Here is a 23734-nt window from a genome sequence, read left to right on the forward strand (position 1 = left end):
CTGGAATTTCCTTCATATTGTAGACTTATAAAGCTAAGCTTAAAGGGGAGCTTCATGTTCTGTCAATCTATATTATGGATCCAATTTATTGTGTTACTTAGTTGGCCCTGATGCTTTTTCCAATTACGGCTTCATTTAAAACCAAAAATAATGTAAATTTTCTTCTAATTCAACAGCAAATAGACATTATTTAAAATATAATGTAAAATGAAAAATAGATATGGAAAGAAGAGGCTTTGTAAATAATTAGCCAAAGGTCACATTGAGATCTTTTGTACTTTGTTTTTAGAGTAAGAACAAGACCATATCTCAGCAAATGATTAGTATCCTGCAAGGGTTGGATGACCTGCTACTGCTACATTGCCTGCTCCTTGTTTTAATATGACTCTTTGATAATTTAGCTCATTACATGTTTTCCTGTGGATTAAATTCACAAAGGCTTTCTCCCGCCATATTAATCCAGACATTGAAGTCACTACAAGTTTAGCTGGACTGTGTCAGGACTCTCAGACTGGTTCATCTAAAGAAGACTGCAGCAAACAACATGGCCGCAGTCCTTTACTCTTTTATTGAAGTCATTGTATGGATCAGTAATAGAGAGTTTATTATTCCTAAAGCAAGAGAAAAGAGTTGAAATGTTGAAAAATAATTTTAATTTTGACAATGACATTTCAACAGAAACACAAATACAAACTTTATTTCATAAAATGAATGGTCCTATAAATCCTTTAAACAACTCATGAATAAAACAAATATGTATATCAAGAACATTTAAAACTATTTTTCTCAGAGTTTTACTAATATTTGAAGCACGATAGGCTTCTGTAACCATGAAACATCATTCAGAGTGAAAGTGACATAAAATGCCTGCTGATGGGGAAGAGATTGGAAATACACTTTGCTTTGTTTTAAAAAAAAGTGTTACAGAGGAAAAGTCCAGGATGAAGATGAGGAATGATGAATTCATGCACTCAGGGGTTCATTTCTCCTCAGGTTTGGTAACTAAAAAGAGAAAATAAACAACTTCAGTACCAGCACACCTGCTTGTGACATCAGATAACGGTGCTAAGCAGAAAACTTTCCCACAAATCTACAACCAGCGGAATTCATCAGCTGAAACGAGACAGCCTCCCCCCCCCACTCGGAGGGAAAACGGCTCCAGATTTATTTGGTAAGTAAACACTTTGTCACAAGCTCCTCTGGTGTCCTTGTGTTTGTACCTCTACTCGTAGCTGCTGCATCTCCTCGCTGAGCGCGTTTCTTTCCTGCATCAGCTGGCTCTGTTTGGCCAGGAGCTCACACACCTGCTGCGCGCTGCTCTGACAGTGCCGGTCCAACTGCTGCAGCCTGAAACACACACACACTGAGTGAAAGTGATGGAGAATAAGCAGCTCTCTTGGCTAATAAAAAATCTAATGTAAATATTGAATCTTGGATTAGAGATTCTAATTTCACTGGACTTTGTTTGGATCTAAAACCAACACTGTTCACATGGATATGATGACACTGTTATGGAAATAACCAGGATGGAGGCCAGATGTGATCCCATTTCTTGAAGGTGTTCTTGGAATGTAGAGAGATTATTGGATGGACCTCATGGTGAATTAGGAGAATGTTCTGGCCATCTAAGTAAGGTCTTATTTGCTTAAGGGGACGTCTTCAGGTTTGGGGATAAATATTTCAATCAGACCTGAACTTCAACAAACAATCAAAGCTGAGGAATCAAAACGATTTTAAAGATCCTGGAGGAAAAATTGTTTGGAAGATCAAAACCATAATTTCATAGTGTTAAATAATGGAAAAATAAAAAATTACTTTAATGCCTCATATGCTGCTGGTTATATCCTGCATCCATCGACCTTATGGACCAAGAGAGTCAATGAAAAAGAAAAACAACCAATGTTTCCTCTAAGCTCCGTGTTTGCGCGGTTGCACCCAGCTTGCAAATTCTCAGCACATAAGAAAATGTATGTAGCGCTTAAAATTCAACAAACTGTAAATCAGACCAATGCTTTTTTTCTGCATCATTTTGAATCCATGTATCGTTTGCTTTTCAACTTAAAACCAATACGAGAAACAACTGTGAATCCAACAAAAAGAATATGTGGAGGCGATCCAAGATATTTATCAGCCTAAGCTCCCAGAACAGTTAAACTCAGTCCTGCCATCCAACATGCAACATTTTTCATTCAAGTAAATGAAGGAAATCAGCACATTGTAAGTATATATGGTGGCTGCAGCACTTAGATGTGAGGCGCTACAGCAGATCTCACATCTTGTGCATATTTTTGCTACAGTACATTTCAAGCATCCACTGCTGATTATGAAAGATTTAACATTTCATTTAATACGATTTCTTATTTATGGATGTTAATCATTAAATGCTTATATCATCATATAATTTTGTTTAGTAGAAATACAAATAGTTACAGGTATTTATACTGTATCACAAGCTTCTGCATTCATTTCATTGTGGAAAATGTGAATCTTTTAATGTGAACAAAAAGTCTGAAAAGTTTAACGTCTCATTTCTTCCAAAGCAGGACTCTTACATATAATAGACTTTTCATTTTAAGTTCAAAGCAAACTAACAGGCAACCCTAACCCTAACATGCAATTGGAAATCCAAATATTTTGCAATTGCAGATTTTAAAATATTGTAGAGGAATTGTTAATATTATTTGTCCAGCTATTAATAAATGTTGCAATTTGATTATATATTTTCAAAGGAACCAAAAGGGTCAAAAAAAGTTAAACAGGAAACTTTTAAGAAAATCCTCGGGGGCCAGAACGGTCACACAAATACTACACAGAGAGAATAAAGTAAAAATCGTCATTTCAAAATAGGATTTAAAAATATGTTTTCAAATTGCAGTATTTAATAAAGGATTAATAAAAATTTACAAGTCCTCTCTTCCTATAATAATTCAATTTAAATTTTGCAATTACAAAATGCTTTTTACGTTATATTTTTAAACCTTTAATCAAAACTTTGAGTTCTATTATTCTCTTTTGTACGGAAGAGGATTAGGGCCAATGGAAAAAAAAAAAGTTTACTGATTTTAAAATTTTATTTCAGTTTAGTATGGGAAAAAGTCTTTTTTCTCAGAATTCTGACTTCAATCTCAGAAGTCTAACTTTTTTTATTGTCAGAATTCAGGGAAAAAAAAGTCAGAATTCTGACTTTTCTTTCAGAATTCTGACTTTAATCTCAGAATTCTGACTTCAATCTCAGAAGTCTAACTTTTTTTATTGTCAGAATTCAGTGAGAATTCAGGGGGAAAAAAGTCAGAATTCGGACTTTTCTTTCAGAATTCTGACTTTAATCTCGGAATTCTGACTTTAATCTCAGAATTCTTAATTTTTTTTCTCAGAATTATGACTGTTTTTTCAGAATTCTGACTTCAATCTCAGAATTCTAAATTTTGTTGTCAGAATTCAGAAAAAAAGTCAGAATTCTGACTTTTCTTTCAGAATTCTGACTTTAATCTCAGAATTCTGACTTCAATCTCAGAAGTCTAACTTTTTTTATTGTCAGAATTCAGTGAGAATTCAGGGGGAAAAAAGTCAGAATTCGGACTTTTCTTTCAGAATTCTGACTTTAATCTCGGAATTCTGACTTTAATCTCAGAATTCTTAATTTTTTTTCTCAGAATTATGACTGTTTTTTCAGAATTCTGACTTCAATCTCAGAATTCTAAATTTTGTTGTCAGAATTCAGAAAAAAAGTCAGAATTCTGAGATAAAAGTCAGAATTCTGAGATTAAAATCAGAATTCTGACTTTTTTTCAGAATTCTGACTTTAATCTCAGAATTCTTAATTTTTTTTCTCAGAATTATGACTTTAATCTCAGAATTAAAATTTAATCTCTGAAATAAAATCTAAAAATCAGTTAACTTTTTTTTTCTTTTTTTCCAGTGGCCCTAATCCTCTTCCGTACTTTTGTCCCGCCATACTTTTTTATATTGATAATTTCATATCTAAAGGCAATGAAAAACCATCTAACCTGAGCTCATAGTGACCTTCTGATATTTATATATTTTCCAAATGGCTGAAATAAGAAGTGGAAACTTTGAAAAGCAACTAATTAAGGAACTAGTGCAGTCAGATATCAGGTAAATATCTTTACTATAACACCATGTTTTCTCCATCCTCTGTGAGAACATCAGCTACTAAACCTAAAGCCCAGGGTCTGGGAGCGAGGGAAGGATTTATCACATCCCAGAAGTCCTTTCCTAATCCAATATTGCTCCCTGTACTACTTTAGGATTTGGATTCTTTATATCATTCTAATAATATTATATTTCTATTCTGTTAACCACTCAGATATGATTACACTGAATAAATCTCTCTCTAATATGTTTGTAATCTTCTGCCTCTGAACTGTTGATCCAGTCCATTGAAAAGCAGCAAACAAAAGCTGCAGCAGAGTTAGTTAAGATTTTATAAACATTTAGTCAGACAAGTTAGAAGCTGCAACTGGAAGTCAGCTACATCACGGACATATATCAATATATTGGTTTTTATTCTGAGCATTGTTTCATCTACAAAGCATCCCTGTGTAAAATGCTTTCTTTTCTTCAGAGAAAGTTGTGGGAATGCGTCCGTGTGAAGGTTCATCACAACATCCCAATTAGTCCGCCCCTCCACTCTGACAGGGGCTCCTCCAGACAATGAACCCTTTCACAGCGCTGGGATTAGAGGGAGCGAGCGTGTGAGGCTGGAGTGTTTAGGGAAGGAACCTGCCTGAACATTTCCCACCAGCAGGCCGGTGTTTCATCCATTCCTCTCTAAAGAGAATCGGTGAACACTTCCTGATAATGAGACGGGGAGCCACTCACAGTCAGCTACATCTGCTGTATATATAGCATCTACAGAGACAAAGTTCTACGTCTCAGAGATGCTGGGAAATGAGCAACGACTTGTTTATTGGTGGTAGAGGTTAGTCCCTGATATTCAGGATATACCTCTGTTAAGCAGTGATGGGTAAAGATACTGATTCTGTCTAAATCTTGGACCTGCAAGGTAAAGAGTCTTTAAATTACTGTTCATCCAGGAAGAAGCTGGTTAGATACAAAGGGGGAGGATGATGAGGGTTTGGGGCAGATGCCCCTACCCTGCTGGTCATGTTGGCAGAGGCCTTCCTGCCTCGGTGTGACAGACGGAGGAGGCAAACATCCCAACTCTGCTACAAGCTGCTCCCCCCCCCCACACTGTCCGCCCTTAAATCCTCCTTTGCCTCTCTGTTTGGACCCCCTCCACCTTTAGCACCATCCTCACCGTCCTCTCCCTCCATGCTCAGCTCCAACCGGTCTACTTCATCCCGCCTGATGGCAGACCTGAGGCTCTGTCCGGTATCTGGAGGCCGAGGGCAGCGACCCCCCCCTCCCAGCCTGCAGCCGGCTCCCAAGCTGTCCTGACCAGCCGCCTCCTCACTCCTTCCTCCCACTCTGCTTCTCCCCTCCTACACCATGGCACAGCATGACATCTCACAACAACCCAACCAGGAAGAGGTGGCTGCTGAAGATGGAGCGCGCAGCAGACAGCAGCATAAAGGTCAGCAACAGAGCCTGTTGTTCTTTAAATGTTTGATGAGGGAAGTGTTGAGAATGTTCCCACTGAAGGCCTTCAGCTCCGTAACGCTGAACTAGTTTGAGTCACGCAGTAAAAAATGTCAGTCCTTATCTAGATATTGTCTGACGCAGCGAAACAGAGTCTACCAAACGCTGCTAGTCGATCGAAGAGGAACTTAAAGAAGCTTGTTACAGAGAATTAGCTATGATTGATTGCAAAGTTTAAATATATATATCTCAATCTGAAATATGTAGACAAGTTTTACATGTCGTTTTTCTGCTGGGGACATATGTGAGGCAGCCTGCCAAGTCAAACAGAAGCAGAATCTGCCATCAGTGCCTCTTCTTTTGACTTTATACTGAATGTTTTCATCTTTATAGTCTGATCAATGCAGACTTATCATGCAGCATCGCCACATTCACACCCCACACCTCTTCAACCATCTACTTCATCCCTCATTTATTTTATTTTGTTAACACAAATCTTAAGAGTAACGTGCATTACCCTCATATCTGTTAATACTCCTGAATAAAAAACAAATCTTACCAATTAGATTTAAAGATGAGCTTAATTATTGAAACTTTTTTGTACGCATGAATAACATCACCTGGAGCACACTATTCCTAAGGCGAAACACGGTGGTGGTGGTATCATGCAGGTAAAAAAAGATGTAGATCAATATGATAACATTTCTAGGAGAGATCGTATTAAAAGGTCCAGAAGAAACAGACTGGACTGAAGCTAAAGCCTCTTATAACATTGATGTTTTGATCAAAACGTATTTAAAGGCTTCCAGGAACTAATTTAAAGAAAGAAAAAAAGAAGAATGACAAGGCTTAAGAACTGAACCAATCCGTCAGGGATCATATTCTGTCATAAGAACTGAGATTTATTGTGTTTATTAATGATAAATTGCATTTGAGGTTCTGCAAACCAAACAGCTTTCAGTTTGGGATCATCACCTCTCCCGCTCTATAAAATATTAATATTATTTAAATTCTGAATACAAACAGTTTTTTCTGTTAGTGTTATTCAATCCCAATAAAACACATCACAGCATGTGGTTGTATATGAATCCATTCGCTTGGGGAAATGCTAATGAGTCGGTGTAAAAAATGCTGGTAGGTTTCAGTAAATCAGCCGGCCGGGTCGTGGCCTGAGATGTTTAATTCAGCTGCAGGTTGTAAGCTGAAGGTTTATGTAACGCGGTGAGTAAAAGCTGTGACCCGCGCTGCACGTATGACCAAACGCGGCCAGAAGGCTGCCAACCTCTGGCCTCGCTCTAATCCACCTCATCTCACCTCCGTGCTCTGCCCCTGAGAGGAAAGCTGTGTGTGTGTGTGCATCATTAAGGTAGCGCCCCTTCCAGCAGCTAAAGCAGCAAATCCAATAACTGGCCTCCATCGACTGGCACACTCTTTAATTAGGGCTTAATACAGCCTAATGCTCAGACAGTGCCCCTCACTAATCCGCACACATTCTGCCGGCTGCTGGGAAGTGAGGAGGAGGGAAGGAAGTTTGGGTTTTCAGCTGGACCGAGGAGACGAGGAGAGGGTCTGCGGACGGTGAAAGCCGTCAGAGTTTCAGAGGGAGAGCTTCCCTCCTGACCTGGTGGAAGGACACCACCTGCTGGAGTCACCAGCTCACTTCTATCTGCACTGAAATCAGCCCAACGTTTAAAAAAAACCCACCTGAAACAGCCTCTAAGTGTGCGTTTTGCTCTCCAGCAGACATGAAAACTGAAGTTTAGCTGCGGGGCACTTTGCTGTAATTTCCCCTGACGGCCCAATAATCAAACTCTGCACCTCCAAACCGCAGCACTCTCTCCATCGACTGCTGCAACCGAGGAGCTTAATTACATCACACCAACTTCCTCTCTCTGTGGCGTATATCAGTCATAGCCCACAGCTAGCGCCTGAACTCTGTTGTGTTTGTGTTTGCATATTTATTTACAGGTGGGAGCATATGTCCTGGAGGCACGCTCCGAAGGGAAAGTGCTAACGCCACTTTAGAGGAGCACTGATCCAGGAGATCTGTGAGCGGCGTTCTGGTCTGTCACTCAGCAGCTCCATGTGAGCCGCTTGTTTCCACAGCAGCGTTCATCCAGCGGAACATAATAACAAACATTAGGAAAACGTCAGATTCACCGGTAAACTGGGTCAGACTGAGAGACCATCCAAAGTCAAGGATTTTTATAAGCAGAAAATCAAGAAAGAAAGGAACTTATCTGGGCCAATATGACATCCTGACCTCCATCTTTTAAGCATTTATAAAAGACAGAGAAATAAACATTTACCTTTAAATTAGACATGATTTATTACAATAATCTTAACCTAAACCAGACCAGGACAGAATAATTGATCATTATGGTGACCTGCTCTTTAGAGTAACACAGGATCTGGTGTTAGCTTGATACGGTAATTAGCTGGGCTATTTGTCAGCTTTTTAACTCTAAAACAATATCACTTAGCCTCAACCCTATCACTGTCTGATTTTTGTTGTTGGTTCAACTAAAAATATAATATAAATAAGGGATCAATGTAGTTGTCTTGTTTCAGCCAGCACACAGGCAGTGTGCAGGCATAACTAAAGGAAGGGGCTCTAAACAGCTGATCAGGGATAAGGTTGAATAAATGAATGATCCTGGAATCTACTACAATATACTTCCAATCACTGCACTGGTTTAATAGCTTATTTTAGTAGAAATGTGTAGCAATATGTGAGGGAGGGGGTGAGATAAATCATTTATTGGAAAACTCGAGTAATAACTCTTGAGGAGACTTTATTTTAGGCCGTGGACAGAAGCTGTAACGTAAAACAGGCAGAGAACTGGAGCTTTGAACAGGGAAAATAAAAAATGAAATCTGAAGCAAAACTTTATTAGAAAGATGTTTGACTTTCTGTAGCTGTGTGCGTCTGTTTGTTTGTGGGGCTTGATCGTCTGGGGGGGGAGTTGGTTGAAGAACACAGGCAGACGTATTCAATTTGCTTGGTTACAGCAAAGCTGCCAGAGGCCCGATGGCTACAGCTGCCACACACACACACACACACACAGCGACCCCAGGCCCACCACCACCCTCACACCCCGGCTCTCCAGCTAAATCTTGGCTGGCACACAGCGCACCGTGTGTCTGGCGCCGGCCTGGAGGCCATGCCCCGCGTCTTCTTCACCAGCCTGCCATGCCAGTTGTTGCTCTCGCTAACATGAGGATAGGATCGGTGACGGCTTGGGTGGAGGCGGATCAGAAGGAGCATGTTTTACTTTTCTGCCCTCATTTAAAAACTACCGGTCATCTTCTAATGCCACCATTAGTATCCTGACAGCCAGCACCCCGTTTCTCCTCACATGGTGAAGAAGTTTGGCTGTTGTCAATTTTTCAGCAGTAAAAATAAAGTCGCCTTTTAAATAATACCAGCTGATAAGTGTTTAAGCATTTAAAGCAGCCCGCCCCCCGTCGTAGAGAGTCTGTTTCTCAGTGTTTTTTTATCCAGATGTTCTCCAGCTGTGCCCGACAAAATCTTTTCTGTGTTTTTGTTACAGGTCTAATGTGCCAGACATCAGTCGCACATTAACCTTACAGCCCATCTGCCATGCTTATCACCTGATATATAAAATTAAAAGAACTAAAAAAAAAATTGTTCCTCGCTTTAATCTATTTACACCTCAGAAAACACCTACAGTATAGTCAACAGTTTATTTTCAATAAAATCAGATAGACATTAATTAGAAATTCAATTTTTTAAATGCTTTGTTGACGGTAATAGTTTACTGGAGGGTTTTTAAGCTATATTCTTATTAATCCTTTTTTTCTGTTTGTCACAGATATCTCTTTACATCTAATCAGTGCAAAATGATGACAGTGAAGGTATTTTTTTTTCCAGGACTCTAATATTTTTAACTTTTTAGAATCTTACAGCACGCATTATTGTTTTAGATGCATGTTGGGGTTATTGAATGAGCTTTATTGTGATTTAGGAATTACTTCTATGCTTATGTTACTCTAAGGATTTTAGATGAAAAAAATATAATTTATAGATTTTAGTAAAATAAAAAAAAAGGTGTACTTTATCAAACGGGGGGATTTATATGTTGCTTAGAATAAAGGAGGTCACCAACCCCCTGCAGTCGTGCTTTATTCTCAGCCTCACTCAACATCCTTTACTTTTCTTTTTCAAATGCAAACATTTAGATATTGTAATGCAACAAATCCAAAGATAGAAGATGAAAGTCGATAAATGTAAGAAACATTTCCAGCAGCCAGAAGCTCTTGTTCTTTTTATTTTTATTTATTTGAATGTTTCCAGGCAGTGCTTCAGCAGCAGTTGACACAAGATCAAGCAGCATGAAACAGCGACCACTCTTCTATAGCCTGATTGAAAAGTTTCTGTGGGGATCTGACAGCAGTTCTGACTCCGGCTCAGGCTTTGGTTGTATTAGCTGAGGTGTCAGAGCTGCTGCAGGCTGCTAAATCATCTATTTAATGTCATGGCCGTGAGGCCCCCGTTAATGTGCCGTTTTGGAGCATAAAAGTGTTTCTGCTGATGTTACTTTTAGATTTTTTTCCCCGTCTGACAGAAAAGGACAGGTGTTACTGCCCCAGCTTTTCCATTTGTGTTTTTATAAAGTTGCCTCAGTGTCAGTGAGTGGGGCTTGAGATGTGTCGCTATACGCAGTTAACGCTCCAGCTTGCAAGCCTCTGGCTACAGCCCGACATCTGAGCTGCAAATCTGTGCGTCTGCGTGTGTGTGTGTGTGTGTGTGACTGAGCTGTAAAGCCACCGTTTGACAATGCTCTTTCAGCAGGCTGCCCTGCGGTCGCTCCTGGCTACAAAAGCCAGCTGGGCAGATCGGAGATGGGAGCGATGACAGAGGAAGGAGGAGAGGATGAACAGTAGATGACTGATCAGCGCCATCCAGAGGTAGGAGCTCAAGGATGCAGGAGAAGCAAAAAGATGACAGATATAAGTAAAGGGTTTTCTCTATTTTAGGGGATGGAGTGGAAATAAAAAGGTTGGAAATGGGAACAATGATAAAGAACAACAGATATGTCTCTGAAAGTTATCTAACTGAGGAAATAAATCAACAACAACAAAAATAAATAAATAAAACAAGTAGAAAAACAGAATTGTTATTATATCCATGTTAAAAGGTTAACACCAGGGCTGTATGGTGCAGAGGTCATTAGCATCAATCCTGGGTTCATAACCCGGTTTGAGGTCTTCCTGCATGCAGCCGACATGTTTCTCCATGCAAGCGTTTCCGAAAATAGGACATTAGGGAGATAATGTAACACAATCATGAATGAGAGTTTAACATCCTCATATATGGAACATTAAATGTGTAATTACACATTTCCTAAACATTAACAGCTGAAGAACCACATGAAATCCTCGCTCTGCATTTCTCCTGTGCAGAGGCTGCTTTTATGTGAAAAAAAAGGAAAGAGAAATGTGTAAAGAGAAATCTGTAAATGTGATCTATACGAAAGCAGTGACAGGAGTGTTGTTGATATTAGCGGCGCTATGTGAATCATAACCGAGGGGTACATTTGTGTAGAAAAGAAAAAAAGAACTGTGCTGCCTTCTTGGTGACTCTGTTATCTTCATCAGCATCATCATCCCTGTTTGTCTGAACCTTATAGATCACACACACAGATGAGGCAAATGAAGGCTGCCCTCCTTTCTTCTAACCCCCGGCCTCTGCCAACTTCATTTGCAAATGAAAAGTTTTTGGAGGAGCGCTCTTTTTGCTTCTGGGGCATGGCAGCACACTGTGTGTTTGGGAACGGGCGGGGAGGGGGGAGCAGAACGTGCGTATTTGTGTTTGTGTGCGGCGGTATCCCAGATGAAGCAGCCCTCGCCCGAGGCTCACCGTCCGCCCGCGGTAGCAGCAAGCCTGTTCCTTCTTCCCCGGCCCCGCCGCGACCATTTGTTCCATTAACCGATCTGCTGGAGCCTCTGGTGCTAACGCACGCACACATCCACAGGCGTGCATACTTCAACAACTGCTTGCACAGCTCCTGTCACACATGGCCCTCCATCCCTCCACCATCCTTTTTCCGCCCCATCCCTCTCCTCTTCTTCTTCCTCCAGACGTACGCCCAATCCTTCTTGGTGGAGGCCATATGGCCGACTGAAGCCTGTGGATCTACAGGCACATCTGCGTATATGTTGCTAGTCTCCTCATAAAACCAAACCTCCACGGCACATACTCACATCCGCTCTGGCAAACACACTCTGCTGCCGCTACGACTGCTTAAATAACTGCTAGTGCGATGCTGGTCTGTTATATGTGCGTGTGACCTAAGTGTGTACGTGCGTAGTGATAATTGGTGAAACAGGCTGCGAACAGCTGTGAGGTGAGGAAAGGTTGCGAGGTGTTTAGTGCAGAAGGACGAGAGGAGGAGAGGAGAGGAGGAAGGTTCAAGTGAAGGAGAGGGGGAAGAAGGATGAGAAAAAGATGAGCGCCATCACAGCTGAGAGAAGGTTAAAGAAAAGTCTTTACGTCAAGATCGACCTGAAACGGATACGATGGCGGCTGGAAGCGAATCTGTTTCCATCCAATAGAAGATGTGGCTTTAAGATTCACTCCAACCACCCACCTTTTTTTACCCTACTCAATATTATAGAGTTATTTTAATAGTATCTTTGATGTAAATATACCTAAATAATACAGTTTCAAAACTGAAATGCAAATTTAACTAGTTACATGATTTTGAAAAACAGAGAAAGAAAAATATGCCTCTTTTCATTATTAAAAGTCTCGTTAACTTCAGCGTTGAAAGCCAACAGACTAAGATATATAGAAGCATTTCATACATCCGTGTTTCACGTATGAGCCGTGTGATTGGCCAGTTGGATGGACCTGATGTGTTTTTAAAGGTGGAGAAAATCATTTTAGGCAAAAACTGGGTCAATCTGATCTGAATTGAATATTTCCAAACATCCAATTCATGTTTAAAGGCATGCTCTGACCAGACACGCCCTACTTTCTTCGACATATGACCTGCTGATAATTACGGGTTCTTCTTTAGATTCAGTAGTTTAAGATGTAAAAGAAGTTTTTTCAGTCCTAAAACCTTTATGTGAATTAAATAAAGTCATTAAATTCCTTGAAAGTTATGAGTTTTGATCCGTTTGGTCAGAAAAAAAATGTGCCGTCTTTATCTGTGTCCTTTACTGGATAAATATAAAGTTATAATAAGCAACAAAAACATCAGTGGAAGAAAAAAAAACTTTCCTTCTGTTCTTCTACAAAAAAAATCTTCAAAATAATACGTCTAAATTTACACCATTAATCTCCAGAAGTGAAAGTTAATCATTTCCAGCGTCTGTCTCTGCATCTTCTCTACCTCTCTGGTGTCCCGCTCCAACTCTCCTCCCTCTCCCTCTTTCCAATTTCAATACAAAAAAACAAAAACAAGCAATGACACAGAAATAGTGAAATAAATAATTAACTGGCGCAGCAAAAACACTGTGTGCTAAAACCCCTGTGTAGTTTGGCAATCGGCTTGCTCATGTAAAAATAAATCAAGCTGATTTTCCAAATGTTTTGTGCGTGGTGCGCTGTTGCCGCTCTTCGCAGCACAGATTGCAGGCCGATGGAGAGGCTGTAGGGAGGGGCGGGGCGCTGGATATTGAACCCACTTACACCAGCTTATTAACACATACACCTTATCCCCCCCCCAAACGGCGCAGTGGGGCGTCCGTGGAGCAATCAGGGCCTGCAGGGACCAACAAACAAAACCCAATGTATAGACTAGCAGGAGGACTGAGAGTCTGTCTTGCTATTCAGATGAATAGAGGAACTTAATACATGTTGGCTTATAATATGCAAACAAACTGATAAGAAATCAGAATGTTTCAAGGTTACATACTTCTATAAAGCTTTGACACACAATAAAAAACTATATTTCGTGTTTATTCGACTGCAAACCAAATATCTGAGGGATTTAAAGCCTCAGAAGTCCCACCTGCAAATAAAAGGAACAATAAAACTTAAGTAATGCTGCTTTACTTCATCTCTCTGTCTCCTTACAGCAAAACAACAAAATCAAACACAAACTACATGCATTTCCTGCTTAAGCCAAACAAATAAAAAAAATTATAAAAAAAGAAAACCACACATCTTAGGATGCAGAAACATGGTCAAACGGATCGACACTCGCTCCACAACTGACCTCCGCTAGAGATGAAAACCCTGGAGAGTTTCAACTATCAGGAGGATTCATCAACAAACTGAGTGTCAAGGCAGAAAATAAAACTTCAGAAATGCCAAGAGTGATTATCGTGGTTCAGTTGGGAGAAGAGAGAAGTTAGGCGCCAACTTCCAAGCCAATCCATTTTTGGCAGCCAGAATCCAACTCTGCTTAGCCTCCTGAGAGCGTGCAATATCTACTACCCATATGCACATGAACGGGCACGCAGACTCACACGCGCATGAGGGGAAAAAAAGAGAAATACCACCACAGCATATGCAAGGAAACACAGAACATTCAAGGCTCGGCAATGCGTGACAACTTAAAATGTTTTTTTTCTTTTGCTCAAAAACGGGAGACATTACCAGGAGACAGCTGTGACTTGGTAAACTTTGCTTTTTTTTGGCAGCGCCCCGACTGTCGGCAGGTTAACACCGGTGGGTGGAAGACAATATGTGGCGTCAATGATGGAGTGGAAGAGAAGGGTGAAAGTGTGTGTGTGTGTTGGTGCAATGTGGAAGTGATGGCGGGGCGGGCACTGGGGTAGAGATCCTGCAGAGTGGGGCAACAACACCCACACAGCCTCGCCCACACTGGCAGAGCCAGGCGGCATGCCAGGCGCCCCGTGGAGACACGCACCAACTGGGCTCTGTACTCAGGAGGAAGAGACCCCCGCACATGACATCCACACAACTTTTATCTGCAACTTTTCAAAGTTAGTAAAACAGCTAATAGTAAAACTCAACAAGGTTACTCTGGAAATAATAATGTGGTCATGTAAACAGGAAAGGGAAACCATGCTGAGAATCCATATTTCTTTCTAATTAGATTTCACAGTTGTTCACAGTGTTTTTATAAGTTCACCGAATTTATTAAAGGGGAGTCTTTCTCTACATTCATACAAACAGAAAAGAAAACTTTCTGTTTCTTATGTCTGTATAAAATGACTTGGATTTTTTATACAGATTTTTTACTTTTTTTTTCTTTGATCCCTAAAAATACTCCCTAGGTCCCATCGGCGTGCTTCCTAAATCAACAATTTTCACATTTTTAGAACATTTGTTCTCCCATTTCTAAATTTCACAGCAAAAGATAAATTTGTTAAAGGTACAGTGGAGGATGTTCTTTTTCCGAGTGGATCATCAAAATAAGTGGTCCTCCTAATTGTCAATTATTCCGGTGATGTGAATGGTCTGTTATACACACGGGCATCGTGTGTGCGAGGCGTTCCCTCTCGGGAGCAGGTACCGGATTGCGCATTTTGTTTTTAAAAGTGGAGGTGGCGTGTCTTTTGAAAGATTTGCAAAAGTCCTCCACTGTACCTTTAAATATTTAAAGATAAAAATTCAAATCAAATTATTGACCGAAACGTCAAATAAAGCTAAATAAAATACAGGCAATATTTTGCTCCGTTCGGTTCAGACTTAGAAACTAACCTTCAGAAGAAACATTTTGCAGCAACCAGAGGAGCATTTTATTAAACTCAAAGAGCAAAGCCAGACTTGGATGCTCAATTCTGACTCAACTTAGGCTCATTATGCCTTGTTTATTTAATATCACTAATGCAAGACCGCTTTAATTAATCATTGCTGCCGAGCATATAAGCAGCCGGTGCAGAAGATCATGGAGTTCACGGGGGACAATGGAGGAAGAGGAATATATGTCGGGTTTCATTGATAGGGAAGTTCAGCTGTTTAATTGGAAATTAAAAGGGAAATACTGTAACCAATGGCAGGCCATTGCTAATAGATTAAATGCCTGAACTGACACCTTTTCAATCACACACATTATCCAAATTATATATAATTAAACTGTCAATTTTGATAGCATTCTAAATAAATGTTAGCCTATAGTCTTTTGACAATACAAAACAATTTTGGTGAAAATGTTGTCAAATACTTCTTCCCCATTTGAAGTTTTGGTCTGTAGCTTTTAGTCATAGTTTAGGTCCCATGAACTGCTTTTGATTAAGATTTAGTCAGACTCTAATCAGCAAGAATCCTGCTGTGACTAAAGAAAATGACAAAAATCACAGTCCAAGAATCTAAAACCCCTTTTCCATATTTAACTTTCAGTAGTAAGACCAGCAGTAAGAGACGCACCTGACAAAAGGTGAAAACTCTCCTGAATCCTGATTCAAAATGTCGGCTCTGACTAATCACACTGTCTTTATTACAACAAAAAGATTCAGGCACTTGAAATCCAGGCCGGATTTTCACAATCAAATACAAATGAAGAAACTTTAAAAGAGAAAGGTGACACAAGATCAAGTTTATATATCTCTTACACACACCAGTGTGAGCAGGCCTTTATGGACAAGGGCAACAGTCTTTTCACCAAGTGAAAATTTTATATACATTTTTACACACGTGTATATATGTGCTTTAGATAAGAAGATAATTGTGTGATATTTCATTGCATGAAATCAATTTGGTGAAATTAAGCTTATGACTAGTTGCTATGTATTTGGGCCAAACAATGTCACCAATACCCTTTCTGTCACTTACAGCGCCCCCTGCTGCTGGATTCAACAAAGACATATTGTGTGAACTAATAGACTCTAAAACTTGTACCAAGCCAGACTATGAACGAGTCCATTTTATGAACAAAGATGACTACAAAATAATCCAGACGTGAACATCTAAGGCTTGCTAACAAACTGAGCCCTCAGGTCCAAGGAAAACTCCATCGGTGTGGGTAACAGAGAGAGAGCTTTCAGCGTAAAAGTGGCACACCTGTTCTTCATGCGTTGGTGCATGCGTCCATGCTGGACGCACTGCTCCTCCATTTCTGAGCAGCGAGCTCTCAGACTCTTCACCGTCTCCTCCAAGTGCTGCTTCTCCAAGGCCAGCTGTTCCAGCTCACTCCTGTGCACAGAAAGCAAGAAATGAAAAGAGTGAAAAACATAAAATATACCTCAGTCTGTTAGGATAGCAACATAAAGAGGCACTAAAAATGACCAAAAAAGATCAGAGGTAAATTTAAAAAAAAAACATTCAGGTCAAAATATCCTTTTAACCTATTTTTTTATACCAGTTTAAAGTAGCGTTAATTGACTAAATATTCTAACAGCGTCAGTCTTTAAAACTGAACCTTAGACAGAAAAAAAGGATAAAACTGTGAGATAGGCAACAAAGCTGTTTATATTTTACTTCCTGGAAAATGTTGATACATTTTTGACTCTTTCCAACTATGTAGAAACATTGAGACTCAAATAAAACACTTGTGTGAGAAAGAGAGTGATTGATTATCTAACCCAATGTGTTTGCTCACATTGATAGGTCAATAATGTATCCAGATTCACTGTAAAACTGACCAATTAGTAATGTAAAAATAGAAATCATAAGCAGCGCATAAAGCAAAAGAAAAAACAAGAGGCAGAAACTGATTCTTCTTTGAACCCCTTAAAATCTGTCTCCCCCACCAAAGGTGAACAGGCAGCCTGAAGTCTGACTAACACATTAGCAAGACTAACTGCATCAGTTTATTAGCTCCTCTTGCTACAGCTGCCTTGTTGCTACCAAACTTCAGCAGTCCAGCAGGACTTTAACCGCTAGAGCGGCTCTGAACCCCATGGGTGCGAACAGCCTGCAGCCTCAAACACCACACCGCAGCCCCACGCTCATACAGCAGAGTGAACGCCATGAGGGCGGTCTGCAAGGCTCTGCATCCTTTAACACAGAAACGTTAGCTTAAAAATACAGAATAGAAGGAGTACTACAGGAAAGGACTCTGTGTACTTTGGGCTGTGTGTGCATTCTGTGCTCGGTGAGGCCGCCGCGGTCTGTCTCGGCCAGATTGAGGGCTGTCATGTGACTAATGTGCAGCACAGCTCCAACAGCTGACAGGACTCTGGGCCCAGGGTCAGGCCCGTACATAGACACACACACATGTACATGCTGAAGTACGCGAACGTGCACACACACGCACAAGGAGCCCAGATGGAGAGCTGGGCCGGCCTGCTGTGACTATTGTAGCATCAGGTTAACGAGAAAACAGGTCAGACTGCAGAGCAGTTTGTGGTTGTTGTTTTTTTTTTCCAACATGTTCTGCCCAACAGCCTGGACGGATGATGATTTTGTGAAACGATGACACGGACGTCAAACAGACAGGGGATAAAGCACAAAGTGAGAGAACAAACAACTGTTCCCCTGACACAGAAAACAAAAAGTTATGCCACTGAGTCAGCAGGAGAGGTGATGAGGGAAACAAAACTATCATTAAGGGAATGGATGTTTAGGAAGAAACACTGACCTGCTGTGATGAGAAAACTCTTCCAGTTTGGCCCCAAGTTTGCAGCATTCCTCTTTGAGCTTCCTGATTAGGGAATTCTGGGAACCCATGAGATTCTCCATCTCTCCAACTGAAAAAGATAAAGTTACTCTATTACTCTATTTATCCTCTTAAAGACACATTACATACAAACTGGTAGATACTGTTTAGACACAAACACTGTGACTTTCGCTGATTTTCAGTCTGAAAGGCCCGTACTGATGAAAAACAAGAAAAAACTATGATTGTTCTCTGATGTCTGATCGTAATCCATCATCAGAAGATGTACAAGATCACAATAATACTAAAAAAGTCTGAAAGAAAGGGAACAGATGCTACCTTTATACAGCCTGTCAATGTCTGCTCTTCAATCAGGTTAGAGAGCGAGACTTAAAGAAGGTAACGGGAAGGCTGAATGGAGTATGAAAAAGTAGCTTTTTTTTATCTCACTGATATTTCAACCTGAAAAGTTGAAAGCCTTGCAAGCGAATGTCTACTGCTGAAACATGCTCGTCTAGGAGGAGGCAAATCCGGCACCTTGGACAATCAAACAGGTTTCCTTAGATAGAAAGCCTTCAACCAGTCTGTCTCTATGATTGGATTGAACTGTTTCTGTAAAGTGCCTTAATATAACAATATGTTGTGCTTTAGGAGTATATAAATAAACTGAATTGAACTGAAGGCTTTAGGAAAACTCACGTCAAAGGGTCATAATTCATGGGAAGTTCACTTAAACACAGCTGTTCTTTCAGTGCTGGCTCTAATTGCTAGCATACAGAATAAAAATACATACAATACATGCAAAAAAAACCAACAGATATCAGAACAGGCTGTAATATGTCAAATGTTGCATCTGCAGTAGAATTGCAAAATATATATCCAACTTACTCTGTACAGATCAAGTAGAAATGGGTAAAGAAAACAGAATAGAAACAGTGTTAATATACAGAAATAATACTTTAGGAAAATGGCAAGGAGGGGTTGCAGGGTTGGGTGGCCACAGCTAGCTGTTCCTTAGGTGGCAAAGCGTAGAGTAGGGCTGAAAAATGTTTCATGATTGAAGCCTTTTAAAATCTGTCAATATCGATATTTCCACTCGGTTTGGATATTGGCTCCAATATCAACTAATTGGGTAGATAAAATATTGCATGGATGTAACAGACCCAATATTATGACTTTTTAATTTTCATTGATATCATACGCAGCAATAAAAACAGTGATTAAACAGTGATTTAATGACCTAAATTTTATGATTTCAACACTGATTACCTCATCACGCAGAGCACACACAGCAGCTAGTGTTCTAACAATGTTTATGTTAAGCTCAACGGCTTCAGTCACATGGTCAGTTATACAGTGAATTTGATATCGGCTAAAGGTAAGATAGAGTTGTAGCCAGCGCACAGATACATCCATGCGAGTAGAAGTTAGCACTTTTTAATGCAACAACAACAACAGTAAAATCCTGCAACAATGGACTCTGGACAAGCAAACTTTCAAGCTCATAAAAACAACCAAACATCTACAGGCTTTTAGTTAGCATAGAGGCAATCTAAATAAAATCACAATATTTGTCGAAAAAAATTGTCATTTGGATTTTGGACAAGAGCCAGGTTTGCTCTTAAAATCTTATCACAATATTCAAGATACTATAGTGTTAAAACGATACAGTTGAGGATAAAGACACTCTTCATTAATTTTTTTAAAGTCGCTTTTAGGTAATTACATAGCTGTAGCTGCATGAGACCTTAATCAGAGCCCAACAATCACAAACACTACTCTTGAAAATCTAAACCCATTTAAAATAAGCTCCTTCAGGACTCCAGTTACATAAAGAATTGTAAAATATATCAATCAAAACACATACCTAATCAAATTCTACAAATTTAACAAAGAAAAAAAATATGTCAAAGAAGGAAAACGCTAATAATAAAATTCCCATTTAGTTTTTTTTTATCAATTAATTAAAATTTTATTGTTTAGATGGTACATAAAATGTATGTACCATCTAGTTATGACTAGACATTTATCATGATAACAATAAGTGACAGGAAGAACGCCCACCTCTTTTTTTGACTAAATATTTGAGTCCTGCTTTTGATCCTCTCCTCTGCCTTCATCCTTCAAAACATGGGCCTGTTCTGGATCAGTGTTCAGGGAAATTATACAGAACATTTGATGGGACCTATTTTCTATTCATATTGGTCAGGTAGCTGTTATAATATTGATCATGATTGCTTCATTGCCCGAGTATCTAACATGTTTTCTCACTGGCATTAAAGAGAAGCTCGTTGGTTCCTTAAGAGTAAATGATGTGATGATAATGTTCATGATGACTATTATTATAGAGTTAAAAGGCTCTGCCCGCTCAGATTGGAGGTAAATCAGTAACAAACCAAAACATTAAAATTCAGTCAATGTGAAGTTGTGTAAAATATATAGTTTTCTGTGTAAAATTTGTTCATTTGTTTGATTCTTTGCATTCAGATAGAATGTAACTTGGAAGAAAAACATAACAGTAGGATCAGAGGACAACCATTACCTTATGGCCATAGCAAAGCCATATGAAAACAACTGTGAAAAACTGCAGCAAAAGAAAGATACATATGTCTCTTTTAAAGGATATCCAAAACTGCACTTGTCAACAGTCTCATTAACATCAAAACTGCTCAAACAACAGGAGCCGGTGAACAGAGAGAACCAGCCGTACACTGAAGTAAGAGAGGGAATCTAAAGTGTGCAAAAAAAAAAGGGGGGGTAAAAGGAGCGAGATTTTCTGTTTGAAAGTGCTCTCTTTCTTTTTTTTTCCTGCAGCCTTCCTGCCACGTCCTCATCCACACACGGGGGCCTCTTTCTGAACAATCCAACACCGGGCTTTTATCGCTCCTTTGAAAATGGTCTACGTTTCACTCTCCAACATATGTCTGCTCTTTAAAAGAAGTGGGGGGAAGAAAAAAAAACAAACAGAAAAAAAACAATGGCTGCCGTTTGGATTGTGGGACTGATCCACCTGCTCCAGCATTCTGTTACATTCAAACAAAAAGACTTTGAACAAGTCAATCACATATTTGTTTTCTGCATGCATTAACAATTCAAGCCAAAAAGCAGATTGTTGGTCTCAGCACTGTCTTACAATGCATTGTTAAAATCTGATCCTTTACTTTAAACATTTTTTTAAAAGTTTCCCAAAAACTACGCCTTGATAGGGAGAATTCAGACTTTTTGTTTGTGCATTATCTGCTGTAATCTGTGTGGGCTACTGCAGAAATAGGATGCACCAGACCATAAAACTATAAAACCACAAGATCTTGCGGCCGTGCATTCAAGCATATGCTTAACAAAGTTTTGGTCAGGGCTGCAAAAGTTGTATGAAGAATGCTAATTAACTGAGCGGGCTTTGAATATGTCTTGCCATGTGTAGGCCAAAAAGAACCCTGGGACACAGAGACACAGCAGAACTGGCACTGGAAACAAACAGAGGAAAAATGAGGGAGGGAGCGAAGGAGGGAGGGATGGAGGGACAAATATCTGATATCATCTAGGGGTTGGTCTGTACACATTTACTCAAAAACAGAAACATGAAAAAAAAAGAGGAGGAAAAAAAAGGTGGGAGGGGAGCAGAGAGGATGGAAGAGAGGGGACGGATGGATAGATGGACAAACGGATGGACAAAGAGGCGGGATTTGGAGAGCAGGAAAGCTAATTATCCAGCTCGTCTGTTGGGCTGCATGGGGATAGGAAGTGATGCGAGCTACTAAAGGACATCCACCCCTCTATACCCTCCCTATCCACAGTTTCCTGCTGTGCTCTGATGTCAGCTCTCTTTAGACAACATGTGTGCCGCCGACACGCGCCAGAAAGTAACGCTTTGTTTACCCACCACCACCGCCGCCATCCATTCTTCCCTCTATAGCCTCCATCTTTGTTCTGTGTACCAGCAGGCTCCCTGGTTTTTTGAAGAGAACCACAGGTAAATAAAAAGATAAGATAGACGAGGGAGGGAGGGTGTTAGAGGGTGGGGGGATCCAGATGGCACAACAGATGTGGTAACAGCAGCAGCTCTGCTGTGCAGACAGACAGAGAACTCCGAGCAGGGTCCCACTCTGCTCCCATCACCTTCTCTCATCAGCCTCACTTGTCTGCTCTTTATCATCTTCTTAAATACTCTCTTCTGTCCTTTTCTTCTTAAGGTCAATTTAGCTCAGCTGAGATTTATTCCAGTACATGTAATAGTGGGGATCCTTCTATTGAAAAACATAAAAACCCCGTTCCAGCAAAGATCCACCCCACAGAGAGATCCTTCCGGAGGAGATAGAAGCCATGAATCTGTAGAGAGGCCGACTCAAGGTCTCCATTAGTCACGTTACTTTTTTTTTTCTGGTCCAGCTAAAGCACAACAGGAACCAGCTCCAACTGTATGACAATGTTCTCATTTGATCTGAAAAAACACGTCAAAGCGTTGGACTCAAAGGGTGCCGCCTGTACAGACAACATAAGTTAACTTGATGAATAGATTAAAACAAGAGTTATGCAAACTAAAGGCAGGCTAAAAGTCCTGATTAAAAAAGAGGAGATAGTATAAACAAAAAGATAACATAAAATCTGTTTAGTAAAGATGTATTGAACATATGCACAGGCAACTGCTTTGATTTCTCTAATATTCAGGGAAAAAATACATGAATTATATTTAACACTGAGTTGTAGCTGTAGTACAAAGATAATTTAAAAATAAAAACATAAAGCACCAGAAAGAGCTGTTACTGAACAGTTAGTTAGATGAAGGACCTCTTCAAACGTTCTCTTCCTTCCAGCTTAGAAAGCAGCCCAGATAGATCCTCCATGCACAGAACCTGAACAGCTCGTAGGACCCATCTGGTTTCCACGCCTTGGGACACCTTCATCTTCCTTTTTTAAAAGTCAGTCCCCAGCTCCTTTAGTTTTTAGAGCTGATGTCCAAGTGGACAATCTTTGGACTTCAGAGCACATTTGGCAGAGACAGTTGTCTGGGTTCTAAGTAAAGTTTGATATGTGGAGTTTAAGGAGGAGGGGGGGCGACGGAGCTGTACCCATGGGGCGCTGTAACATGACTTCAAATGTATATAAGCTAGAAAAGCGAATAAAGGGGTGATGAGAGTGACAATAAAATAGGAAAGAATCACCAAAATAACAAACAATTATAAAAGTTAAATGCAGCCATACTGCCTTGTTTTAAAACGCCCATCACCAAATTTAGGTAGAGACGAGAAAACAAAAATAAGATTCACTTACTTGCTTTAAGTGAGCCATACGTTCGTGTTTTGTTGCTTTTAAACCTCAGTATGAGTTGTTTTAAATACAGGAATACAGTGCAGTGACGGCTCCATGATAACGAGGGCATAATCTGCTGCACTGCTACTTTGGTTGAGCTGATCAACAGTCATCAGCACCACAGCAGAACGCTCTGAAGGGACGGATCCTTCAAGCTATGGGAAACTGCTCAGATCTGATCAATTATGGAGACAAACTCTGCTTTATTGGATGCTTGGGAATGGCATTTCAAATACTTTTATGTTTGCTTAAATAAATGATGATCAAACAAATTTCAAAGCAAAGAAAAAACCTGAATAAATAAAGAAATCTGTTTCCAAATAATTATTTTATTTTGTAAAATAAAAAGCATTCGACTAGAAGAGCACCCCTCTTATATTTTC

The 23734-nt window shown here is 40.0% G+C and overlaps 1 protein-coding gene across 1 annotated transcript in view; it reads right to left on the reverse strand.

Annotated features, from left to right (window-relative positions):
- Positions 1–681: 681 nt before the first annotated feature.
- Positions 682–23734, reverse strand: part of sdccag8 (SHH signaling and ciliogenesis regulator sdccag8) — a 60767-nt gene continuing 37714 nt past the window's right edge. Inside the window, exons 15-18 of the mRNA XM_038296099.1 lie at positions 18027–18135; positions 16508–16639; positions 1221–1347; positions 682–1002 (exon numbers count right to left, since the gene is read on the reverse strand). Coding sequence (XP_038152027.1) covers positions 964–1002; positions 1221–1347; positions 16508–16639; positions 18027–18135 — 407 coding nt within the window. The 3' untranslated portion in view covers positions 682–963. The remainder of the gene's footprint in view (positions 1003–1220; positions 1348–16507; positions 16640–18026; positions 18136–23734) is intronic.

This window comes from Cyprinodon tularosa, unplaced genomic scaffold (genome assembly GCF_016077235.1).
Source record: "Cyprinodon tularosa strain WSP-4 unplaced genomic scaffold, ASM1607723v1 ctg368, whole genome shotgun sequence".
NCBI lineage: Eukaryota > Metazoa > Chordata > Actinopteri > Cyprinodontiformes > Cyprinodontidae > Cyprinodon > Cyprinodon tularosa.